The sequence below is a fragment of the Myotis yumanensis genome, unplaced genomic scaffold (assembly GCF_028538775.1).
Source record: "Myotis yumanensis isolate MYYU_CA2020_CCGP unplaced genomic scaffold, mMyoYum1.0.hap1 SCAF_9, whole genome shotgun sequence".
Classification (NCBI taxonomy): Eukaryota; Metazoa; Chordata; class Mammalia; order Chiroptera; family Vespertilionidae; genus Myotis; species Myotis yumanensis.
In genome coordinates this window covers 17433560-17452630 of record NW_027223760.1, presented here as the reverse complement: position 1 = coordinate 17452630, position 19071 = coordinate 17433560, and the positions used below count along the sequence as shown (strand labels likewise).

Genomic DNA, 19071 nt, shown 5'->3' with positions numbered 1-19071 from the left:
TAAGGCCTTCATGTTGTTTTTGAAACCCATTTCTCCTTTTCCTCTCAGTGGAGAACAAAAAGCAGGTAACCAGCATCCTCTAGGGCAGCGGTTCTCAACCTGTGGGTCGCGACCCCTTTGGCGGTCGAACGACCCTTTCACAGGGGTCGCCTAAGACCATCCTGCATATCAGATATTTACATGACGATTCATAACAGTAGCAACATGACAGTGATGAAGTAGCCACGAAAATAATTTTATGGTTGGGGTCACAACATGAGGAACCGTATTTAAAGGGCCAGAAGGTTGAGAACCACTGCTCTAGGGAAAGATCTGTCCCTTATGTGAAGACTGTTATTAAGCCACCTGTCATACCTGTCTGCTCCAGAACAAGCAATCCCTGTTTGTTTAACTTCTCTTCGTAGGCCCCTCTCTAGCCCTTTAATCATCCTTGCGGCTGTTCTTTGAAACTTCTCAAAGTCTCCTCTGTCGTGCGTAAGGCTCAGCGTCAGGAATGGGACGCGGTATTTGAATGTGGCTGAACAAGATTCTTTCCAGGCACATGGCTGCTTAGGCGTTCTAAGACATAACTGCCCGTCCTGTTGCTCTCCTGATCCTCAAATGCGGCTTCATGTGCTGTCCACAGCTCTCTCCGCTGACCTTCCCCTCAGTTACTGCCTGCCATATACCCTTACAATGGATATGGTTATTAATGTAGAATGTTCATTCTGCCCATGTTTTGAATGCATATGGTCTAGAAAACAGATCCAGTTCACCATGCAGTTACTCTGTGTAAGGAATGGTGGTGAAGGCGGGGAATAAAAGGTTAGGCATTGGTGTGGCCCCACGTAGTTGGCTATCGCTGTCACTATGACTCAGTAGGATTCTAATTAGAATAGGAAAGTGAAACCCCTCTCATTAATAATTTATTCATCCAATCAGCATGTATTGGGCATTTCCTAAAGGCCACAGACTGTGCTAGAGGCTGAGAATATAATGTGACACAAGATAGACCGTCTTCACCCTAAGGCAGCTTATAGTCTTAGTATCAGATGGGTTTTTTCGAAAAAGTTGTAAATTAAAATGTTTTACATGCCCTTTCAAAATACATTCTAGTGATCACCTGTGATGGGTTAGTTTATTTCCGTCTGTGACAAGAGCATGATTAGAAACTTGCTGAAAGTGAGGCCCAACACAAAATGTGTACCTTGCTCCAGTGTTTGCAATATCAAGTGCCATGACCGTGAGATAAGGGGCGCCCCCTCCCCTCTCCACCCTCTAAGACCGCGGTTCTCAACCTGTGGGTCGCAACCCCTTTGGGGGTTGAACGACCCTTTCACAGGGGTCGCCTAAGACCATAGGAAAACACATATATAATTACATATTAGTTTTGTGATTAATCACTATGCTTTAATTATGTTCAATTTGTAACAATGAAAATACATCCTGCATATCAGATATTTACATTACGATTCATAACAGTAGCAAAATTACAGTTATGAAGTAGCAACGAAAATAATTTTATGGTTGGGGGTCACCACAACATGAGGAACTGTATTAAAGGGTCGTGGCATTAGGAAGGTTGAGAACCACTGGTCTAAGAGTTCTTTGCTCCAAACCAGGCTCACACCAGCTCCCGGGGCGGGGGAGGGGGGGGGGGCGGGGGCTTTAATGTTCCCTCAAACTGAAGTCAGCAATGCCATCACAGTGATGTTTTCTGCCCTTTTCACAGACAGCGCACAAAGCCAACAAGTGTAGAAGGTACGAGGATGGGTCAGGTAGAGGTACAAATGCACAGGCCGCACAGCCAGCCCTGCTCCAGTTGTGCCCCAGAGCCTCAGAGAGCCCCCAGGAGTGGGCACCAGTGCCCTGAGCACCTGCTGGAGAGGCAGCCCCTAAACACATCAACAACAGCGGGGAGTGTCATCAGACTGTTGTGCAAACATGTATATATGTGTGACACTCATATATGGACATAGACATGGGGGTGATTAGGAATTTCTCCTTTATTTAACTCATCACCTAAATGAAATTAGACTGTCACCTTTAAAGCTCTGTTTTAGTCCTGTGTTCAATTTCTTTAGCCAAAATCAGTTGTTTACTTTTGGGTGATTTCTACAGTTTTAACATCTATCAAATTACTTTTCTATTCATGAACGATGATTTAAGACAACAATAAATCTGGCTCTGACACTCTTCTGTCCTTTTTCTATTGAAAAGCTGCCCTGTCACTATTATATGTGTAGCATTTCATATTTCCAAATATTTAAAGCATTCAGTCCTTCAACGACTAAGCAATGCATGTTGTGTGCCTGACATTCTGGTAAGGGCTGGAGGTAGCAATAAAAATATGAATCATTGCTGTTTGGGGATACAGCCCATTGAGGTGGACATACAGTACATTCTACAATGTTTTTATAGACATTCGTACAGAGTTCTAGGAGCAGAAATACAGGAGCAGCTAACTCTACCTAGTAAGAGAGAGTATTGGATTTATAGCAGAAATAATGGTTGAACTGAGTCTTAAAGGTCACCTTGGACCTGGCTGGGGAACCGTGTGTGGGGTTAAACGTTGAGACAGTGGACTGGCCCAGAAAGGCAGCATCCAGCAGAGCAGCGGGTCGTTCAGTTTGCTGACAAGGGTTCCCATGGGAGTGCACTGAGTCGGAGGCATAAAGGTAGCCATGTGCTTCAGTCCTTACAGCGCTCTCGAAAACTAATTTTGGAATGATTGTTCCCCATTTTTTTATAAGAAGATTGAAGCAAAAAAAGTCTGCTAATTCTTAGACCTGGGTTTTATCTCAAAACAACTTGTGCCATTCAGTTGCAGTTCCTGGAGTCCAATTTATTTTTTACCCAGATACCCTTCATTATTGATTTAGATGCAGTACTGACCAAAATTTTATCTGTAGTGTTCAAAATGAACCACTCAACTATATGAAAAGATCAGAGTGCCCCAATGAACTACTCATGGACTGTGACTGTGCCCCAAACTGGTGCATATGCCAGTATAATTGGATTGACCTGCGTTCATTTTAGTCAAAAGAGTCGTCAAAATAGTGTCCACCCCATCATTTAGTAACAACTGATTATCTGAAATTTTCACTTTATAGTCATTAGTCTTTCTAACATTCGGAAAAGAACCACAGAATAAATGTACAGAAATGCTTGCCCACTTGGTGATGATGAATATTAAGAACAGTATGAATATTAAGAACAGTATTTATTTTAGTCTCCTGTGTAGTGTGGAGAAAGGTGGGCTAGTGGAATAACATTACCGTCAGGACACCTTGGAATGCAGGGAGTTCGGATTAATGTCATAGTAGTGAGTGGAAAAGAGCTTGTGAGACCCCCAAGTTCTGGAACTTGCCCTGCTCTGTAACTCACTCTGTTTTGTATCTGAAAAGGTTCTAATTCACCTGAAAATATCTTGGTTTTTACATTGAGACATTTTTAAAAAAGTAAAAGTATGAAAAAAAAAGTATTGAACTTCAAGAACAGGAAAGTTTTTCCAGTATTCAACAAGCATTTATTAGATACCTACTGTATGCCAAACCTGCCAGGTTAGCTCTTTTTACATTTTCTTATCATAGTGCTCGTGAGCTCTCATTTGCAGACTTCCTGGTAGAGTTTTAAAAAGTACAAATCACCCTGAATGTGAGGCTATTGGACATGGAAGAAAAAAGACATGAATCAAATACTTCTCTGCTCTGTGGTTTTAAAAAAGAAGAAAGCTACAGACATGGATCAGGTCCCCTTATGAATGAGCCAACGACCTTTGTCCACATTGCCTTGTTTTGTTACAGTGAAAAAAAAATCCTTTCTGGTATTCCTAAGCATTTGGGTGTATGGCACTTTAAAATGTCTTAAGGGGACCTGTGGGAGATGTGTAGCTTAAGAGCCATTTGGTTGGTTAGCTAACAGGGAGTGTGGTTCTTTAAATAATTTATTTACATATTACATCATTGGGTTTACAGATATCCTTGAAAATGTAGATTGCGTTAACTTGTAAGGAAATATTATGAACTTAACAGTATCTCCTGTATGACTTCATAATCCTGTGTTAGATCGACTAGCAAGAGCCACCAGGAATGATCGAGTTGTTTTCTTAGTTGTCTGCTAGAAGCAACAAATTATCCTTAAAGAATCAGAGATTTTATTGACAGAACAAACTGTTTTCTAGAAAGAAATTGAGTAGCCTAGAGTTGTGAGCACAGACTCTGGAGTTTAGATAGAAGATAAAAATCGTAATCCTGCCACTTATACTGGCATAAATTTGGATTAATTGTTTAATCCAAACCCAGTTATCTATCCATAAGCTCAGTTTTCATAGGCAGAATGGGGATGACAATAGCCATCCATCAAGGTTGTAAGAATTAAATGACATTTTAACTGATGCACTCGATTAAGAAAAATATGTCAGATTCCTTTATAATCGGAATTCATAAAGAAAATAGTAATAAGAATAACTGCATCTTACAGTTCTTTATAAATCTCATGCATTCCTCATTACACTTTGTTTGACTTTTATATGGCACTACTTCATTAAAATACCAAAATGAGTAAGTTAAAAATCAAATAGGTGATAGAAAGTTCTGGAGCTCTAAGCTTGCATTTTTTTTAAGAATAAAGCTATATTTTGGCCACATATGAAAGGAAAAAATATGGCAATTTAGCTTTCCCCCCATTTTTACAAGAATCACAAGCTATATTGTTTCTAATCATGCCCTTTACTCTGACAAATATAACCTCATGGTATTTCTGGAGATTATCAGAATCTGATTATTTTAGAGCTATATTCATAAAGCCTGCCCTTCACATTACAGATGAGAAAACTGAGGTGTAGAGAAACCCAGTGATGGGCTCAATCAAGCAGAGAGTAGCATGACAGGGGGCCGCACTACTCGCCTCTCAGCTTCCCTACTTTGCTCTGCTGTGTCGTCAGCCAGCCCTCAGCTGCCACGTGGAGACGCGAGTCTCTGTCTTCCATCCTGGGTCTCGCTGGGAATGTTGATAAGTGGAGGTTAGGCCTGTATTTAATCATAAGACTGGCTTCGGTTTTCCTTACATATAGCCCTTACTCTTATTCCAAGCCAACAACAAATTCACACTTAACACTTCCAAAATGATTGTGTTTTGGGGTCTGTTTTGTGAAGCTAAATATGGTCATTTTTGCAGGATGCCTTGAACAGAGGAGGAAATGTTGATATCACTGTATCCAACTTACCATTCAAATAAACTTTGCATTTTAATGTTTAGAAATAGGAAGTGAGTGGCACTAAATTTAGTTACACTACAGAGATGTACGGTCGACAAAAGGAACACTCAGTGTGTACGTAATAACACATTTCTATGTACTTGTTAATAGACTGGTGAAACTGTCAGGCATGAATATTTCTAAGTATTTTGTTGCTCTCTAAAGCTACCAGTCATCCTAAAGGATGGCTTATATTTATCAAACATATCAAAACCTTCAGCATTTCAAGAATATTATGTTTTTATTCTATTAAACCTTGCATTAAAAAGGCACATCTTTTCTAAGGTGAGATTTTCTATATGGTATTTCAACACAGTGATTCAGTGCCTGTAAAACAGCTTCTCTTGAAATAGATGAAGAAATACATGCCTACTGTGGAAGTTCGGCCACTCCATATCGTTAGTGCACTAAAAAGTGTTGGTTCTTTTCTATTTTTTCTGTTGTTCACCTATTGAGACGAGCATAGCTGGAGAAAAATGAGAGTAGATCAACTAGTTGCACCAATTCATAATCAATAAAAAGCTAAACACTTAAGCAGAAAATATGTCACAGATTTGTCCCCTGGCAAAGCGGCTATTTTTACCTTGCCATCATCATCAGAAGCCACATTCTGACGGAAATCATTTGCTGGAAGCAGCCGCGATATATAAACCCTATGTGGTCTTGTGAGTCAGATTTAGGAATATCAGCTACAGAGGGCCTAAAGGCATTGTGCATTAGTATGTATTGAGACCTCATTGCAGGTGGCAAGCAGCTGGACTTGTTAAAAATAAAACTTCCCAAATAAATGTGCAATGCTGGTTTCCAGGCAATACGCATTATACTTAATCGAATCATCCTTAAAATGTTATACATTAGCAGAAAAGGAACCTGTGCGCATTTAGTATATTTGTTTTGCATCTCCACTGGCCAACAGAATAGTGGAATTCCTTAACTGCTTCTCTTTAACTTGCATGAAGAAAGCACGGTATGTTGCTAAATCTCTTTTCACCCGCGCTGCAGAGAAACAACTTTAATCCTTGTTAGAAAATTGCCGAGTCTGGGGCTGACAAAGAGCTCATGCTTGTTCCATTGTTAGTGCTCCGGGGCCCCGAGAGCAGAGCCCTTTACAGCTGCAAGGATCCCGCCCGGCTCAGCTGCACTATTTAGGAGAGGAGGTTTGTCAATTTCTATTGACAATGGAGAGAATTTTTCAGGGCCTGTAGTAGTGTGGCACAGTTGGGGATCAATGCCAGCCATTCAGGCTGCACCCTCTTTCATTGCTTTGGTTTGTTAATTCAAGACTAAAGGTCCACGGAGGGGGTTCGGGGTGTTTAAGAAAGCTGATGAACTGTTTAAGAAAGCTGATGAACTGCAAGCGCTCGTAGCCGTGGTGTGGCAATTTCCATAGTCAGTGGCAACTCTGGGCACGGAGGGAGCTGTGTCCTTGTTGACCCTCTTGTTATTAAAAATGCACAAGTGCTGCGCTTCTCAATATTTCCACACTCTTTCATTGTCAATACCACCTTCTGAGCCCTTCAGCTTGTTGCTTGCTCTAAAGATCTTCTTAGATTGGGTTTGAAAACTTCACCTTAAACACTAGATTAGACTGATGTTCTGTTTTCCGTGCTCCTGTTGATTTGTTGAACCTTCCCAGGGCTGGAAAGCAAGTAGCAGCTTGATGGGGAGACGGGCTGCTAATATGATTTACCAGTCTACAGTCATGCACAATAAGTGTGAATAAATACAGGGGTCTCACAGAGTCAACCCTAGCCTTTCCTTTCCTTTTATTTTTGCTTTAAAAGAGATATCTCAAGAAAATGAAGTGAGTAATACATGCCCTTACAGGAGCTGAATGAACCACAAAAAGAAAAAAAAAATCTATATTTTGTTAACGTGGTAGGCTGCTGTCATGGATTGGTGTAGGGGAAAAAAAGATAGAATATACACTGACTGCTTTATTCCAAAGCAAAGAATAAAGCAATAATGCCACAGCCCTGGCTCCAGGGCAAACCGCAGCTCCCCTTCCTTGTCAGCCCCTGACGGGAAAAGGGAATAGTCAACCAAGTTCTTTTAAAAAATTAACTTTTCCAAAATGAAAGGGCATTTTCGAACACTCAGACCTCACTGCACATTCATCCTTTTTCAAAACGTTTTCCCTTTGTTTTGGGAGGTGGGTTTGGTTTGGTGGGGGCAGGTGCTGAAGCTAAGCTGCTATCTTGGACTTTTTTCTCAAGATGAAAACCTAGGACTCACCATACTTCAGCACCCCAAAGAGAAAACTATCAATTCCAGCTCCAGAAATAGGAAAATGCTAGAGATTTGTTTTGTGGTTTTGTTTGCGTGTGTGTGTGTGTGTGTGTGTGTGTGTGTGTGTGTTTCATCCTATACAAGAAAGGAGAGTGTTTTTGTTTTTGTTACTTTATTCTTAGTAGCAACACAAACTGAGCTACTGCTTTCTCTTCATTTGCTTGATTTAGCTGAAGTTCTTCAAAATGCTTTAACATGGGAAGCAAAAAATATGCATTCTTACCAGATACTATCATTTTTCTTATAGAATTTTCTATATAAAATAATTTGTTGGCCTTTAAAGATTATGGTAAAGGAGATTAAAAATTCTACTTAAGAGTAGTTCTCTTTTTTCCCCTGTGTTTTTATGTGTGTGTTTTTGTTAACATTGGATCATTTATTCTAAAATTTTTTTTCTAAAATTATAATTTTGTCATTTTATTAAAGATATTACCACATTAAAAATAAATTTCTGTGTTACATTAGGTGTCTTTTTGATTACCACATAACCATTAGTATTATTCATATGTAATAGAAAAATGAAGTAAAATTAATTTTAAATTATGTAAGGATTTTTTAAAGAAAAAATACATATGGAGTAATTTAAGAAAGTATTTCCATTTCCTCAAGTTCATACAACTTATCATTTTTATAGTAACTGCACAGTCAGACAGATTAACTAGTATATTATGCTAGACTTCATACAATTTATCATATTTTGTCCCCCCTCCCCCAACAAAATGAAAATTTTATTATACCCTGCAGAAGGAATAGAATTTAAGAGTCATAACCATCATGACTACTAGTATATTTTAGCTTTCAAATTATGTGGGAAGGAGCAAGGGTCTTAATTCAGTGTACTCGTCTTCAGTATCACCAGTCCGGTGAGTGTTTACCTGTATTAAAATAGAACTCAAGAAGTTAAGACTAAAAATAATTTGAAATAAGAAAGCATAGAGTTTAGGAATTTGTCTCATCTTATAAAACTTATTTCTGATACTTTTACATGTCTTAAAATTAAGAAAGTAATCTTTAGAAAAGAGCAAAATTAGGTACATGAATAACATTTTTTTAAAGATCATAGTCTAACCAATTTTTAAAATGTTCACTCATCCATTTGATATCATAGTATTTAGTAAATCAGTTCTTCACTTTATCTAGCTTATCTCATTTTAAACATGTATGGTCAGTGTACTAACAAATCAATAGAAAGAAGTCTGATGAATATGAAACCAAATTCATTCTTAACTTATGCTTAAAATACCATTTCTTTTACTAAATTTTATTAGAACAATGTTACTACAAGTCCAGATGAATTTCAGACTTATTTGTATCCCTTGAGGTTTCTCTTAGAAGTTGAATTTACTGTTTTATTATGTGAAGAAAAATTGAAGAAAAATGTTTAATTTTTTTTTATGTTCAAATACCTACAAACATATGCATACGTGTGTGACCTGTAGTGTCACTGTGTTTATGTATACAAACAAGGTACGAGATTTCTTCTCTTTCAAAAACTCTCGTCATCTCCTAAGTGCTGAATAGACGGGTATTTCTCATGGTTACCTGAACAAGTAGCGTGATTATTCTTACAGAATCACCTAAACCGAGCTTGGCGTAAGGTAGTCATTGAATCTCTTAAAATGTCACCACTGACAGATTGCCTTTTTTTTTGACAACTGAAACAAAATCCCTCCTTTTGCTACACTTGCAGACATTAAAGATGAATAGGAAATTACATTAAAGAAGAATTTCAGTTTTCCCCTAAAGAGAGTTGTAATAAACAGAGGTAAATGAACCATCCAAAACCCTCGCAAAATGGAACAGAAACTTTCCTTTCAACTGACAGCTGTTTTGTGATTCTTATAAGACACGAGGAAAAAACAAAAGTCACAAGAATTCCATCCTGATGATGTTCATGCCTACAACCTGAAATTTTTATTTGAGGTGGTTTTAAAAGATTTTGGCAAATACTTGACAATCAATAGCAGGTACATGTGTGCTTGAGGATTGTAGTTCAGTGAGCTGTGGCTATTTTTGCCATCAGTCCTTCAAAATGTTATTTCTAGGCATTGACTACATGCATTATGGCATAATGCACCTACTCTTGGATCTTTACATAACATACAAGCTAATGGCAAATTTTCCTTTGAAAATTATTTACCTGGTTTTTTCCTGCTATTTGGCAGTCCATTCAGTCCCATAACGTGTATTAAGTACCCATTGTTACCTACAAATTGCAAAGCAGGCCAGTAGGCAGCAAGTGCAAAAACACTGTTTCCCATGAATATGTTACTGCTGAAAGCCTGTAATGTTAATTCATGGGAAGAACAGGCCAGGTCAGCCTAGCAGATTCTCTAGCTAAACATACAATTCTGTTAACAGGAAATTATAGCGTTATTGACTTCAAGTGCTGATCTGTGGTCATTTCAGAGTGTTTCATTACCCCCTCATTACCGAATCTGTTAAATGAATACTGCAGAGGTTTTTTTCTTTCCTCTTCTCCTCCCCTCTGCCCCCATCCCTCTTTCCAGCAATGGTACAGCAGTTCCATGAAAGTGATCTGTGTGTGGTTGGCGGACAGATTAGACCTTCAGCTTCATATTTACCAACTGAAGACGCTCATCAAGATCGTGAAGGTAAACGAAATGTGTGTAGATGTGAATTGCCCAGCAAGCTATAAAGAGTAGTGGCAAGATATTGACATACAAATAAAGCATCTTGTTTGATGTGACACAGTGGGTTTAAGTACTTTTCAAACAACACCATCAGCAATTATGTGCGGCTGTTTATTTCCATTTCCAGTTAGATTACTCGATAAATATAAACTTATCTTCTTTGCTCTAATAAATAAAAAAAGTATGTTGTTATCAAGTAATCACAATTTTACATAACATACAGAAAGCCCCTAGCACATTTACCTGAAGGTAGGCGGTCCACAATAATTTTGTATTCTCTTAGGTATAGAAATGTTTTCTCATGATGTATTTCCTCCCTATTTACTGGGATCATATATCACTAGGAGGGCTTTTTCATTTGTCAGTAGGATAAGGAGAGCCTCCATTCTTTTGTTATATCCTGACACAAAAGTAAAGCATTGTCACTGCCTAAATTCTTTGGAAGCATGCCTCTTCCTATATGTAAGGATCATCAGTTTCAGTGCTGGGGACCATCAAAACTAACAGATGTCATGTCACATCAGCAAGGCCATTTTGACTTTTGCTCTTGAAGAAAAAAGGTAATAGCATGTTATGTTTAGTGAATAGAAGCTTTACTTCAATCTTAGTACCATTTATCAAATTAGTACATACCTATATATACACACATACATAAAGTTAAGTATAATTACATATGTGCCTATATATGTGTGTGTGTGCGCGCACATATGTATTTATGTATATGTGCATATTTATATGTGCTTATATGTGTATATGCTCATGCATACACATACACACTCACGTATACACATTGATTTTCAAAGTGTCATTCCTGACCTGGCATTATCAACATCACCTAGAAACTTGCTAGACATGCTGACTAGCAAGTTATCTAACCCCAGATCTACTGAATCAGAAACTCAGAGTAGGGCCCAGCAATCTGGATATACTGTAGTAGTTCAAGTTTAAGAACTACTGTTACATCATTAAAGGAAGTTTTTGCCGCATTAAAATATTTCCCATCATTCTCTTGGTTCCTGCAATCTAATTAGAATACAAATTATTTTGTGCCATAGACATACAGGTTATTACAGATTGGAAAGACTCACAAATAGGAAAGTTCTGTTCCAAAGTAAGAAGTTGGCAAACCTGCACATATATAATGGCACAGTAATAGCAATCACGATTAGTCAAAAATAACAAGTCACATGATAGCCACCTACTAACACATTACATTTTATCCAGGACACTTACTACCAGGTATTATTTGTTTTTACAAAGAAACTGAAAGCACGCTAAGACGTGTTCACATTTGCCTTAATTTCTTTATTGTTTCTTCCTTGTTTCTATAAATGTGATGTGGAGAGCTTTCAAATGAAGTTTGTCTTTCATAAAAGAGAATCAGGATAATCTGGTTCTTACCTTCTAAAAATATGTATATGTTACGGTTGCAGTCTATACTGTTGGGATTAGCTGGCTGCCCTTATGATCAGCCTCATTTTCAAGCTGATGTCCACTGGGTTTAGGGTGTCAGAAGTTACATATTCAGTCAATTAATATTAGTTGATAGATTAAGCTCTTTACTTTGTTTTTAGAATAAAAACCTCTTTTTTTAGCTTTTGACAAATCACTTCTTTTTTGTCTTTTCAATTAGCCCATCATTTATTTCTTTCACAATTATTCCTTTTCTCATATTCTCAAGTCATTGCAGTTAAAAATCAAGCACCAGTAAATGTTTTAGCAGAAAATAACAATTAATGCTTTCTTGAATTTTACAGTGACACTTCCATTGTACTCTAAGCCAATCGATTTATCTTAACTTTAACATATTTTTCATTATGGCTGCCAATAGCTAAGACTGATAAGTATGAAATTAAATTTCATGAATATGTTTGACTTCCAATGTTTTGTTTTTCACAAGCAGATTGAGCCAGTGCTTTCTTGGGCCAATCGATATATTTATTCAAGTCATAGGGTTTTATTTAATAATTTAATTATTTTCACAATAAAAAATCAGGATGAATTAATAATTTAGTGTTCTAATGGTTTTTTTCTACTTTGACTATAAAGAGACTTTAACCAATTTCAGACATAAATTCGTCATTTTTCAAACCTATATGGTTATGTTTATAATAATCATTTTCCAATGAATTTAAGGAGAATTGTATGGAATTGTGAAGGCCCCTGATAGGCTTTCCTTTCATCCAAATTCCTTGGACTTGGCCTGCATGTGACAGCAGACTAGTCCGCTCTCCCAGGAGTCACGGTCCTCCACCTTGGCAACTTAGTCCTTACTACTCACAAGCATTGTCATTGTTCTCTGCCCCTGGAGACCCAGACACCATCTACATTTACATGATAGCCAACTTTGTCCCACAAAGATACTTAGACATTACTTGCTCTATTTATGTTGCAAAAAAACACCCAAAAACAAAACCCAACTAATTCTAGTAAGATTTTCACAAAATGTTTAGGACTAAGAAGCTATTTGCAAAGTTTTAACATCAGAATGATTTACTTGGGGAGGGAAAAAATAGAATCCTCATATAATCAAAATGGTGGACTGTGTTCTCTCTAGTGGCCATGTGACATTTCAAAGCAGTTAACATAAAGCAGCTGCCTCTTTTACTAGGAGAAAAGGCAAGTGAGCAGCACCCTATGGCAGACACTTAGCTTAAATAAGAGCCAAGCAGACCTTCCCTGGCAGCCACAGAGGCTGGCCAAGTGTGAATAACACTTTATGAATTCTAAAACAAGAGAAAGATTGCAAGGGTACCTGTCCCTAACTGCTGATCGCTTGCTGATGAAACAAGGAAGTGGAGTCTTAATTATATCTAGGTTAGAAAGCCTTCACAATACAAATCTGTCCCTGCTAACTTATTGATAATCAAACTAAATCTAAGGAAAGTCATTCCATAAAATAAGAAAGTAGGATTCACAAGCCACATATATAATTATCAGTGGAGCAATAATATTTTAGACCAGATAGGTCATCTGTAGATGAAAATTTGGGTGTTTGATATCATTTTAATCTAACTATTAGACACTTATAGGCTTGAACACAGATCTCTATGGTTGTAATACCATGTATTTCAGTTATTGGATTCTTCAGACAAAACTTACCTTTCAGAGTTACTTCATGGGTTTTCATATAAATGATCACAAATTTTGATGTATTATTACTAAGGTACCATCTTAGAAAGAGATGAGGTTGGAGGGTTGTTTGTGTTTTAAAACAAAATATTAGGCCGAAACCGGTTTGGCTCAGTGGATAGAGAGTCGGCCTGCGGACTGAAAGGTCCCAGGTTCGATTCCGGTCAAGGGCATGTACCTGGGTTGCGGGCACATTCCCAGTAGGAGATGTGCAGGAGGCAGCTGGTCGATGTTTCTCTCTCATCGATGTTTCTGACTCTCTATCTCTCTCCCTTCCTCTCTGTAAAAAATCAGTAAAATATATTTTTAAAAAATATATATTAGAATTCAAGTAAAAATAGTTCTGATCACTTAAGAAGAAAACTACACTCTGCATCTAAATTTTGCTTGCTGTTGCAATACTAACTTCAGATTCTATACAGTATTCCTCACAGTTCAGCTTCTTTTTAGATTTGGTGGACTTTTCAAATATGAATTTTATTTATAACCACTGATTATTCCAAGTAAAAAAAGTATTCACCCTCCATACTTACTTTTGACAAATCACTTCTGAAACTTGGTGTAACAACATGGGGCATAAGTCAGATGAAATAAGACAGGAAGATAAAATATGCAAATACCAATGAGCCCACTACCTTGTATCCAGAAGGCTGTTAGTAGGCCAGTATCTATATCAAGGGGAATCAGATGTCATCCATCAAACCATCTGAATAGTATATTTGCCTTCTGTGGTGAGTGAAATCAAACATCCTTTAATGTTAATTTCCAGATATCGGAGTTATAATATTGTGCCATCAAGTACAACATTCCTTCTTATTTTACTATATTCATCTATTAAGTGCAAAACTCCCCTCTCCCCCCCCGCCCCCCCAGAAAAAAAAATATGACCATTAGCAATCAGTGGCATATTGATATGTATAGAAGATACTTTGGGGCCAGTTCATTGAAATGTGTTTAATATTCTAAAGCTAATATAGGACAGTTAAATTATATTTAAAGATATTTAGCTTAAAAAGTGGCCTTAGAAGTGCCTCAACAGAATGGAAATCTTCATTTGTTCTTTGTTTCCCCGTTGAACTAATTCTCGATTTCTTTCTACAACTTTAAATATCAACACTAAAATATCTGTATTGTTTAGTCATAGAAAAATCATATCTGAGGAAAATCACATGTAAGGGGAAAATGAAATTAAGGGAAGTTTTACAGGTTGCATATCTGAAGTGCCACATAACCCAGAGTTCGGTTGTTCTTGTTGTTTTTGAGAATCACTGTAGAAACAATATCACGGTATTCTATTTTTGACATATAACACACCAAATTATAATTTACTGTTTCACAGAAGATGTAAATACATATTTTATTAGCCCATCTATGAGAGCTTGATGCCAGAATTTGACAATTCACAGTCCAAGGGAATTTCAAAAGGAAAGGACAGAATGCATAGACATTTAGGTGTACACAAAATTGTATCCCTTGTTACATATAAATAAATTTTATAATTCACAAGCGGTGAAAATACAAACTTCTTTTACTGATAATAGGATTAATCTTCACCCTCCATACACTTTCCCCCAAAAGACTAATGCATTTTATAAAATGTAATGTATTTTTAAGTATTAAAGGAAAGTCTCCTCAAATGTAATACTAAGGATTCTTTTCGCATTAAATATATATATATATATATATATATATATATATATATCAGGACTTATAATTTTATCTTGTTACAAGTTATTCAAATAGTAAATTCTATGTAATTAGTAATATTTTGGAGAAAAGCTCAATTATCATTTGATAGTTAAAACATTTTGGTCTATTTAGAGTGATTCTAGGTTACATAGCTCTATCCGAAGTCTCTCATTTTCTCCCTAGAAATACACCAACAAGATCATTGATAATCTGAAGCCATTCATGGATTGCCCAAGATCATTTTGGAAATGCTGATTGTGCTTGTGTACATACTAGAGGCCTGGTGCACGAATTCGTGCATGGGTGGGATCCCTCGAACTGGCCAGCAATCAGGGCCATCTTGCCCAGTCCCTAAGGGGGCCGGTGGGGGCCGGCCAGCCGGGGAGGGACCATGGGAGGGCTCCTGGGCATTTCTGGCTCTACTAGCCCAGTCCCCATTGCCTGGACCCCAGCAGCAAGCTAACCTACCAGTTGGACTGTCTGCCCCCTGGTGGTCAGTGCACATGATAGCGACTGTTTGAGCGGTCGACCAAACGGTCAGACACTTAGCATATTACACTTTTATTATATAGGATAGACATCCGCATATACCTGCACATGTATAATCCATACGTGATCTAAACAATGTTTCTCTTCCTCCTCCAGAAAACCTATAGGGACTTCCGATTGCAGGGTGTGTTGGAAGGCACACTGAACAGTAAGACCTACGACACTGTGCACAGGCGGTTAACAGTGGAGGAGGCTACAGCCTCTGTTTCAGAAGGAGGTGGACTTCAGGGCATTACCATGAAGGACAGTGACGAAGAAGAGGAGGCCTGAGGGTGTGCAGCTTGTAGAAGAGAGCAGCTCCTTGACATGGCTCTATTTTGTACCTGGTCCTTGTAGTTACAGTGTCTGACCAAATAAAAATGCTTGTCTTTCACTCCACATTTTCAAAAGTAAACCTGGAAGCAGAAATAAAGGGGAAAATGTCAAGTTTGCCAAGTTTTTTGTTTTGTTTTTAAGAAGATCAGCCTTCTTTGTGTTGCTTGACCCAATATGAGCTTTGGCTCTGTTTGTGACTAGAATTATTTTCTTAGTTGACTTTTTTTTTCTGTAATCACATCAAAATAGTGTCCTGTGTATGAAGTGAGTATGTATCATAATACCACATTGAGAGAAGTCACTTCTGTTCGCTCTGCCAGCTGTGCCGTACCCGTGTTAAAGTGCTGTGCACAGTTTATCATTTATGTGCAAGGTTTGTTTTATAATTAATTTGTCATTGTTGTGACGTCTGAGAAAACATTAACCTTGGTTCTTAGTACTCTGAATTGGCCTGCAGGTATATTCCTGGGCTTACAGGACTGCCAAAGCCAAATAAAGGCTAGATTACCCAATGTCCTGTGTCTTGTTCCATTCTGAACATTTCTTTTTCAAATGTAAAAAAAAATCCCAAAGTGTGGGTTAGTGAGTGGGCTGCCATCAATATACTTTATTCTCCTACTTGTAAGAGCTTGCAGGCAATAAAAAACCATTTAGTCATAAGCACTTCTGTATTTATTAGACTTGAATAGATTAAATGCAGTAAAAAATGTTCGCAGTATTACAAACATCATAATTTGGCTCTGTTTTGTTCCTTGCTTAATTTTTTGTCTCGTTCACAATCAAGTGAGTAAAAAATTAACACTGCTTTTCACCTAGTAGGCACACACATTTGTTAAAAGACTTAGTACTAGGACAGCATATGTCCATAGCAAAGGTAATGTTGACTACATAAGATATTGTGTATTATTAGTTAACACTAGCAATTAATGGTAACTAATAATTATTAATACTAGGAATGCTGGTACTGTTAACTAGCAATTGACTTATTAATTAACAGTTATTTCTTCCCCCAAAGTATTTTCTTGCAACAATTTTCAAAGATAAATAACAGTGGTATGCTTTGTAATTCCCTATGAATTTTTATTTTTGTATTTTTTTCTAAAATATGTTGGGACGTTTGCTACTGCATTCATTCATACGTAATGTTTCCATTAAGTACATTAATGCAAAATAATGGAGTTATCCCTGAATTTTATGTAAACTTAAGTTCCAAAACTTTGGAAGTGAAACAACTTCTTGGATTTTTAAATTCACTCCACCATTGGCGTTATAAATGATGACTCGGTACCCAGATTAGCCCACAACAATCTACTTCATCCAAGCTACCTATAATAATAAAACCATAATATGCTAATTAGACCGGACATTCTTCCAGTCGAAGCCGGGGCTGTGAGGGAAGCCCGGTCCTGGGGGCCAGAGGGAAGCCAGTGCCGCCAGCAGGGGGAAGGAAGGCTTATTCTTGCACAAATTTTGTGCACTAGGCCTCTGGTTACATAATATTGTTTTCACTCAACTTCTGGGTCCCAGGGGTGAAAAGACCCTGTGGTACAAGGTCAACAGGAAAGGAGGTTTCTCCCCCTTTCTGGGTGAGAGACTTATACTGCCACTCAGCAGTTTTGAAAGGGAGTTTGTCTTGGAATGCTGTCCTTCCCTCTCTCTCCACCCTCAGGCTCAGGACCATCCTTTCTTCAAGCCTCAGGTGTCCAGTCATGCTCCCCTAAGTCCCCAAGCTTGGGGCTTGCTCCACAGCCCCAATTGCTCTTTGCTTAGAAATTACCCACCCTCGTTTCCCGTTCAATAACATGTCTATTTCCTTGATACAGTTCATCTCAGTGCAATTGGCCCATTTTGTCCTAAAGTCTGAATGACTGGTGACCTGCTCTTAACCATGAGTGCGTGTGGAATTAAGCAATAAAGGGGAAAGCATGTGTTTCAGGGGAAAGTACTTGGGGCCTGCGGGAGGGCCTTGCTGCTGGCTTCACCCACTTAACCTCCCTAATGGCCCTCTTTGCTGGTCAGCCTCTCATAGCTTCTCTCTAGATTGGGGTGCTCCCTGCCCTTCAGTACCCAGATTTCTAAAAGCTCCCTTCCCATCCCAACCTCCACTGGCACCCCACAGCGATGATAACAACAAAAGCAGGTTTGAGGACACAGCCCAAGAAAGGTGCGTAAAGAGAAACTTATAAAACAACCCCGAAAAAGACGGAAAAGTTGCTTGTGGTTTCTTACCCAGAAATGCCCTTCCACATAACTGCAAATTGCTTGAAATGACTTCATAATTGTTCGTTGGTGTGTGTGACTGTTAGGTGAATATCCAAGCAACTGTCTATTAGAGGAAGCCACGTGTTATTTTTTTAGAGTATCTTTTTTTAAAAGGAATTTAATCGGAAACCTAACAAGTCTTGCAGTGAAAGATGATGAAGTGAAAATCATTTTTTAACCCCAAAGAAATAGCTCTCCCCTCCTGAACGGCCTTGGGGCAGAGCAAAAAGGACATTCTCTGCACAGTTTGGTGAGTGTCGCTGGAAAAAAAAAATACCGTCTCAAGTCCGGGCCACAGCGGGTTTGTTAAGTAACACGTCTGGAAGGGAGATTTCTCCAAACACTTGGAGAAAAATCATGAAAAGACTCTCTCCCGCCAACGGAGAGAACCACAGAGCTTCGCGTCAACCTCGCCGCTCTGGGTGTGGGTCGTTCCGGCATTCACGGCTTTTCCACTTGAATTCCCTTTAGTTCTTGCTCATTGTCCCTCCCTCCGGAGAAAGGATTTCTTGCTACTTTTGCAGTAAACGCCCCTGCAGTGTCTCCGGGCTCCCACCCCGCCTCCTTCGCCAGAGGCGGCCCGGGGTGAGGGGTCCTTGAGCCCTGGAAGGTGCGCTTGAATGGAAAAGAGGTCGCACCCCCGGAACCCCTTCCCGCTGCTCCCCCCACCCCACCCCGCGAAAACCTGCGGCGACCCCAGGCCGGGGACCTGGGCCCATGGGTGCCCGTGGGATCCCCGCGCCCCCGGGACGCAGCCCCGGCCTCCCCGAGCCCCTCCCGCCACCCGCTGGTAGAAGGACCCGAAGGGGGCGAGTAGAGCAAGAGCTTGGTCGCTTTTAGTTCTTCCGATATAGACCGTGGAAACTTCTCGGCCCGGGCTCCTAATGGGAGCTGATAGATCTAACGGGAGCTGATAGGTCTAAAGGGAGCTGATAGATCCATGTT

The 19071-nt window shown here is 38.9% G+C and overlaps 1 protein-coding gene across 9 annotated transcripts in view; it reads left to right on the top strand.

The window, feature by feature from the left end:
• Positions 1–16763, top strand: part of CADPS2 (calcium dependent secretion activator 2) — a 497767-nt gene extending 481004 nt beyond the window's left edge. For 2 of the 9 annotated variants that reach the window (XM_070423806.1, XM_070423804.1), the window contains 2 exons: positions 10036–10140; positions 15646–16756. In XM_070423806.1, coding sequence (XP_070279907.1) covers positions 10036–10140; positions 15646–15819 — 279 coding nt within the window. In that variant the 3' untranslated portion in view covers positions 15820–16756. Of the gene's footprint in view, positions 1–10035; positions 10141–15645 lie in introns of all 9 variants that reach the window. The other 7 variants (XM_070423812.1, XM_070423805.1, XM_070423810.1 and 4 more) reach the window with 4 other exon arrangements.
• The last annotated feature ends 2308 nt before the right edge of the window (positions 16764–19071 follow it).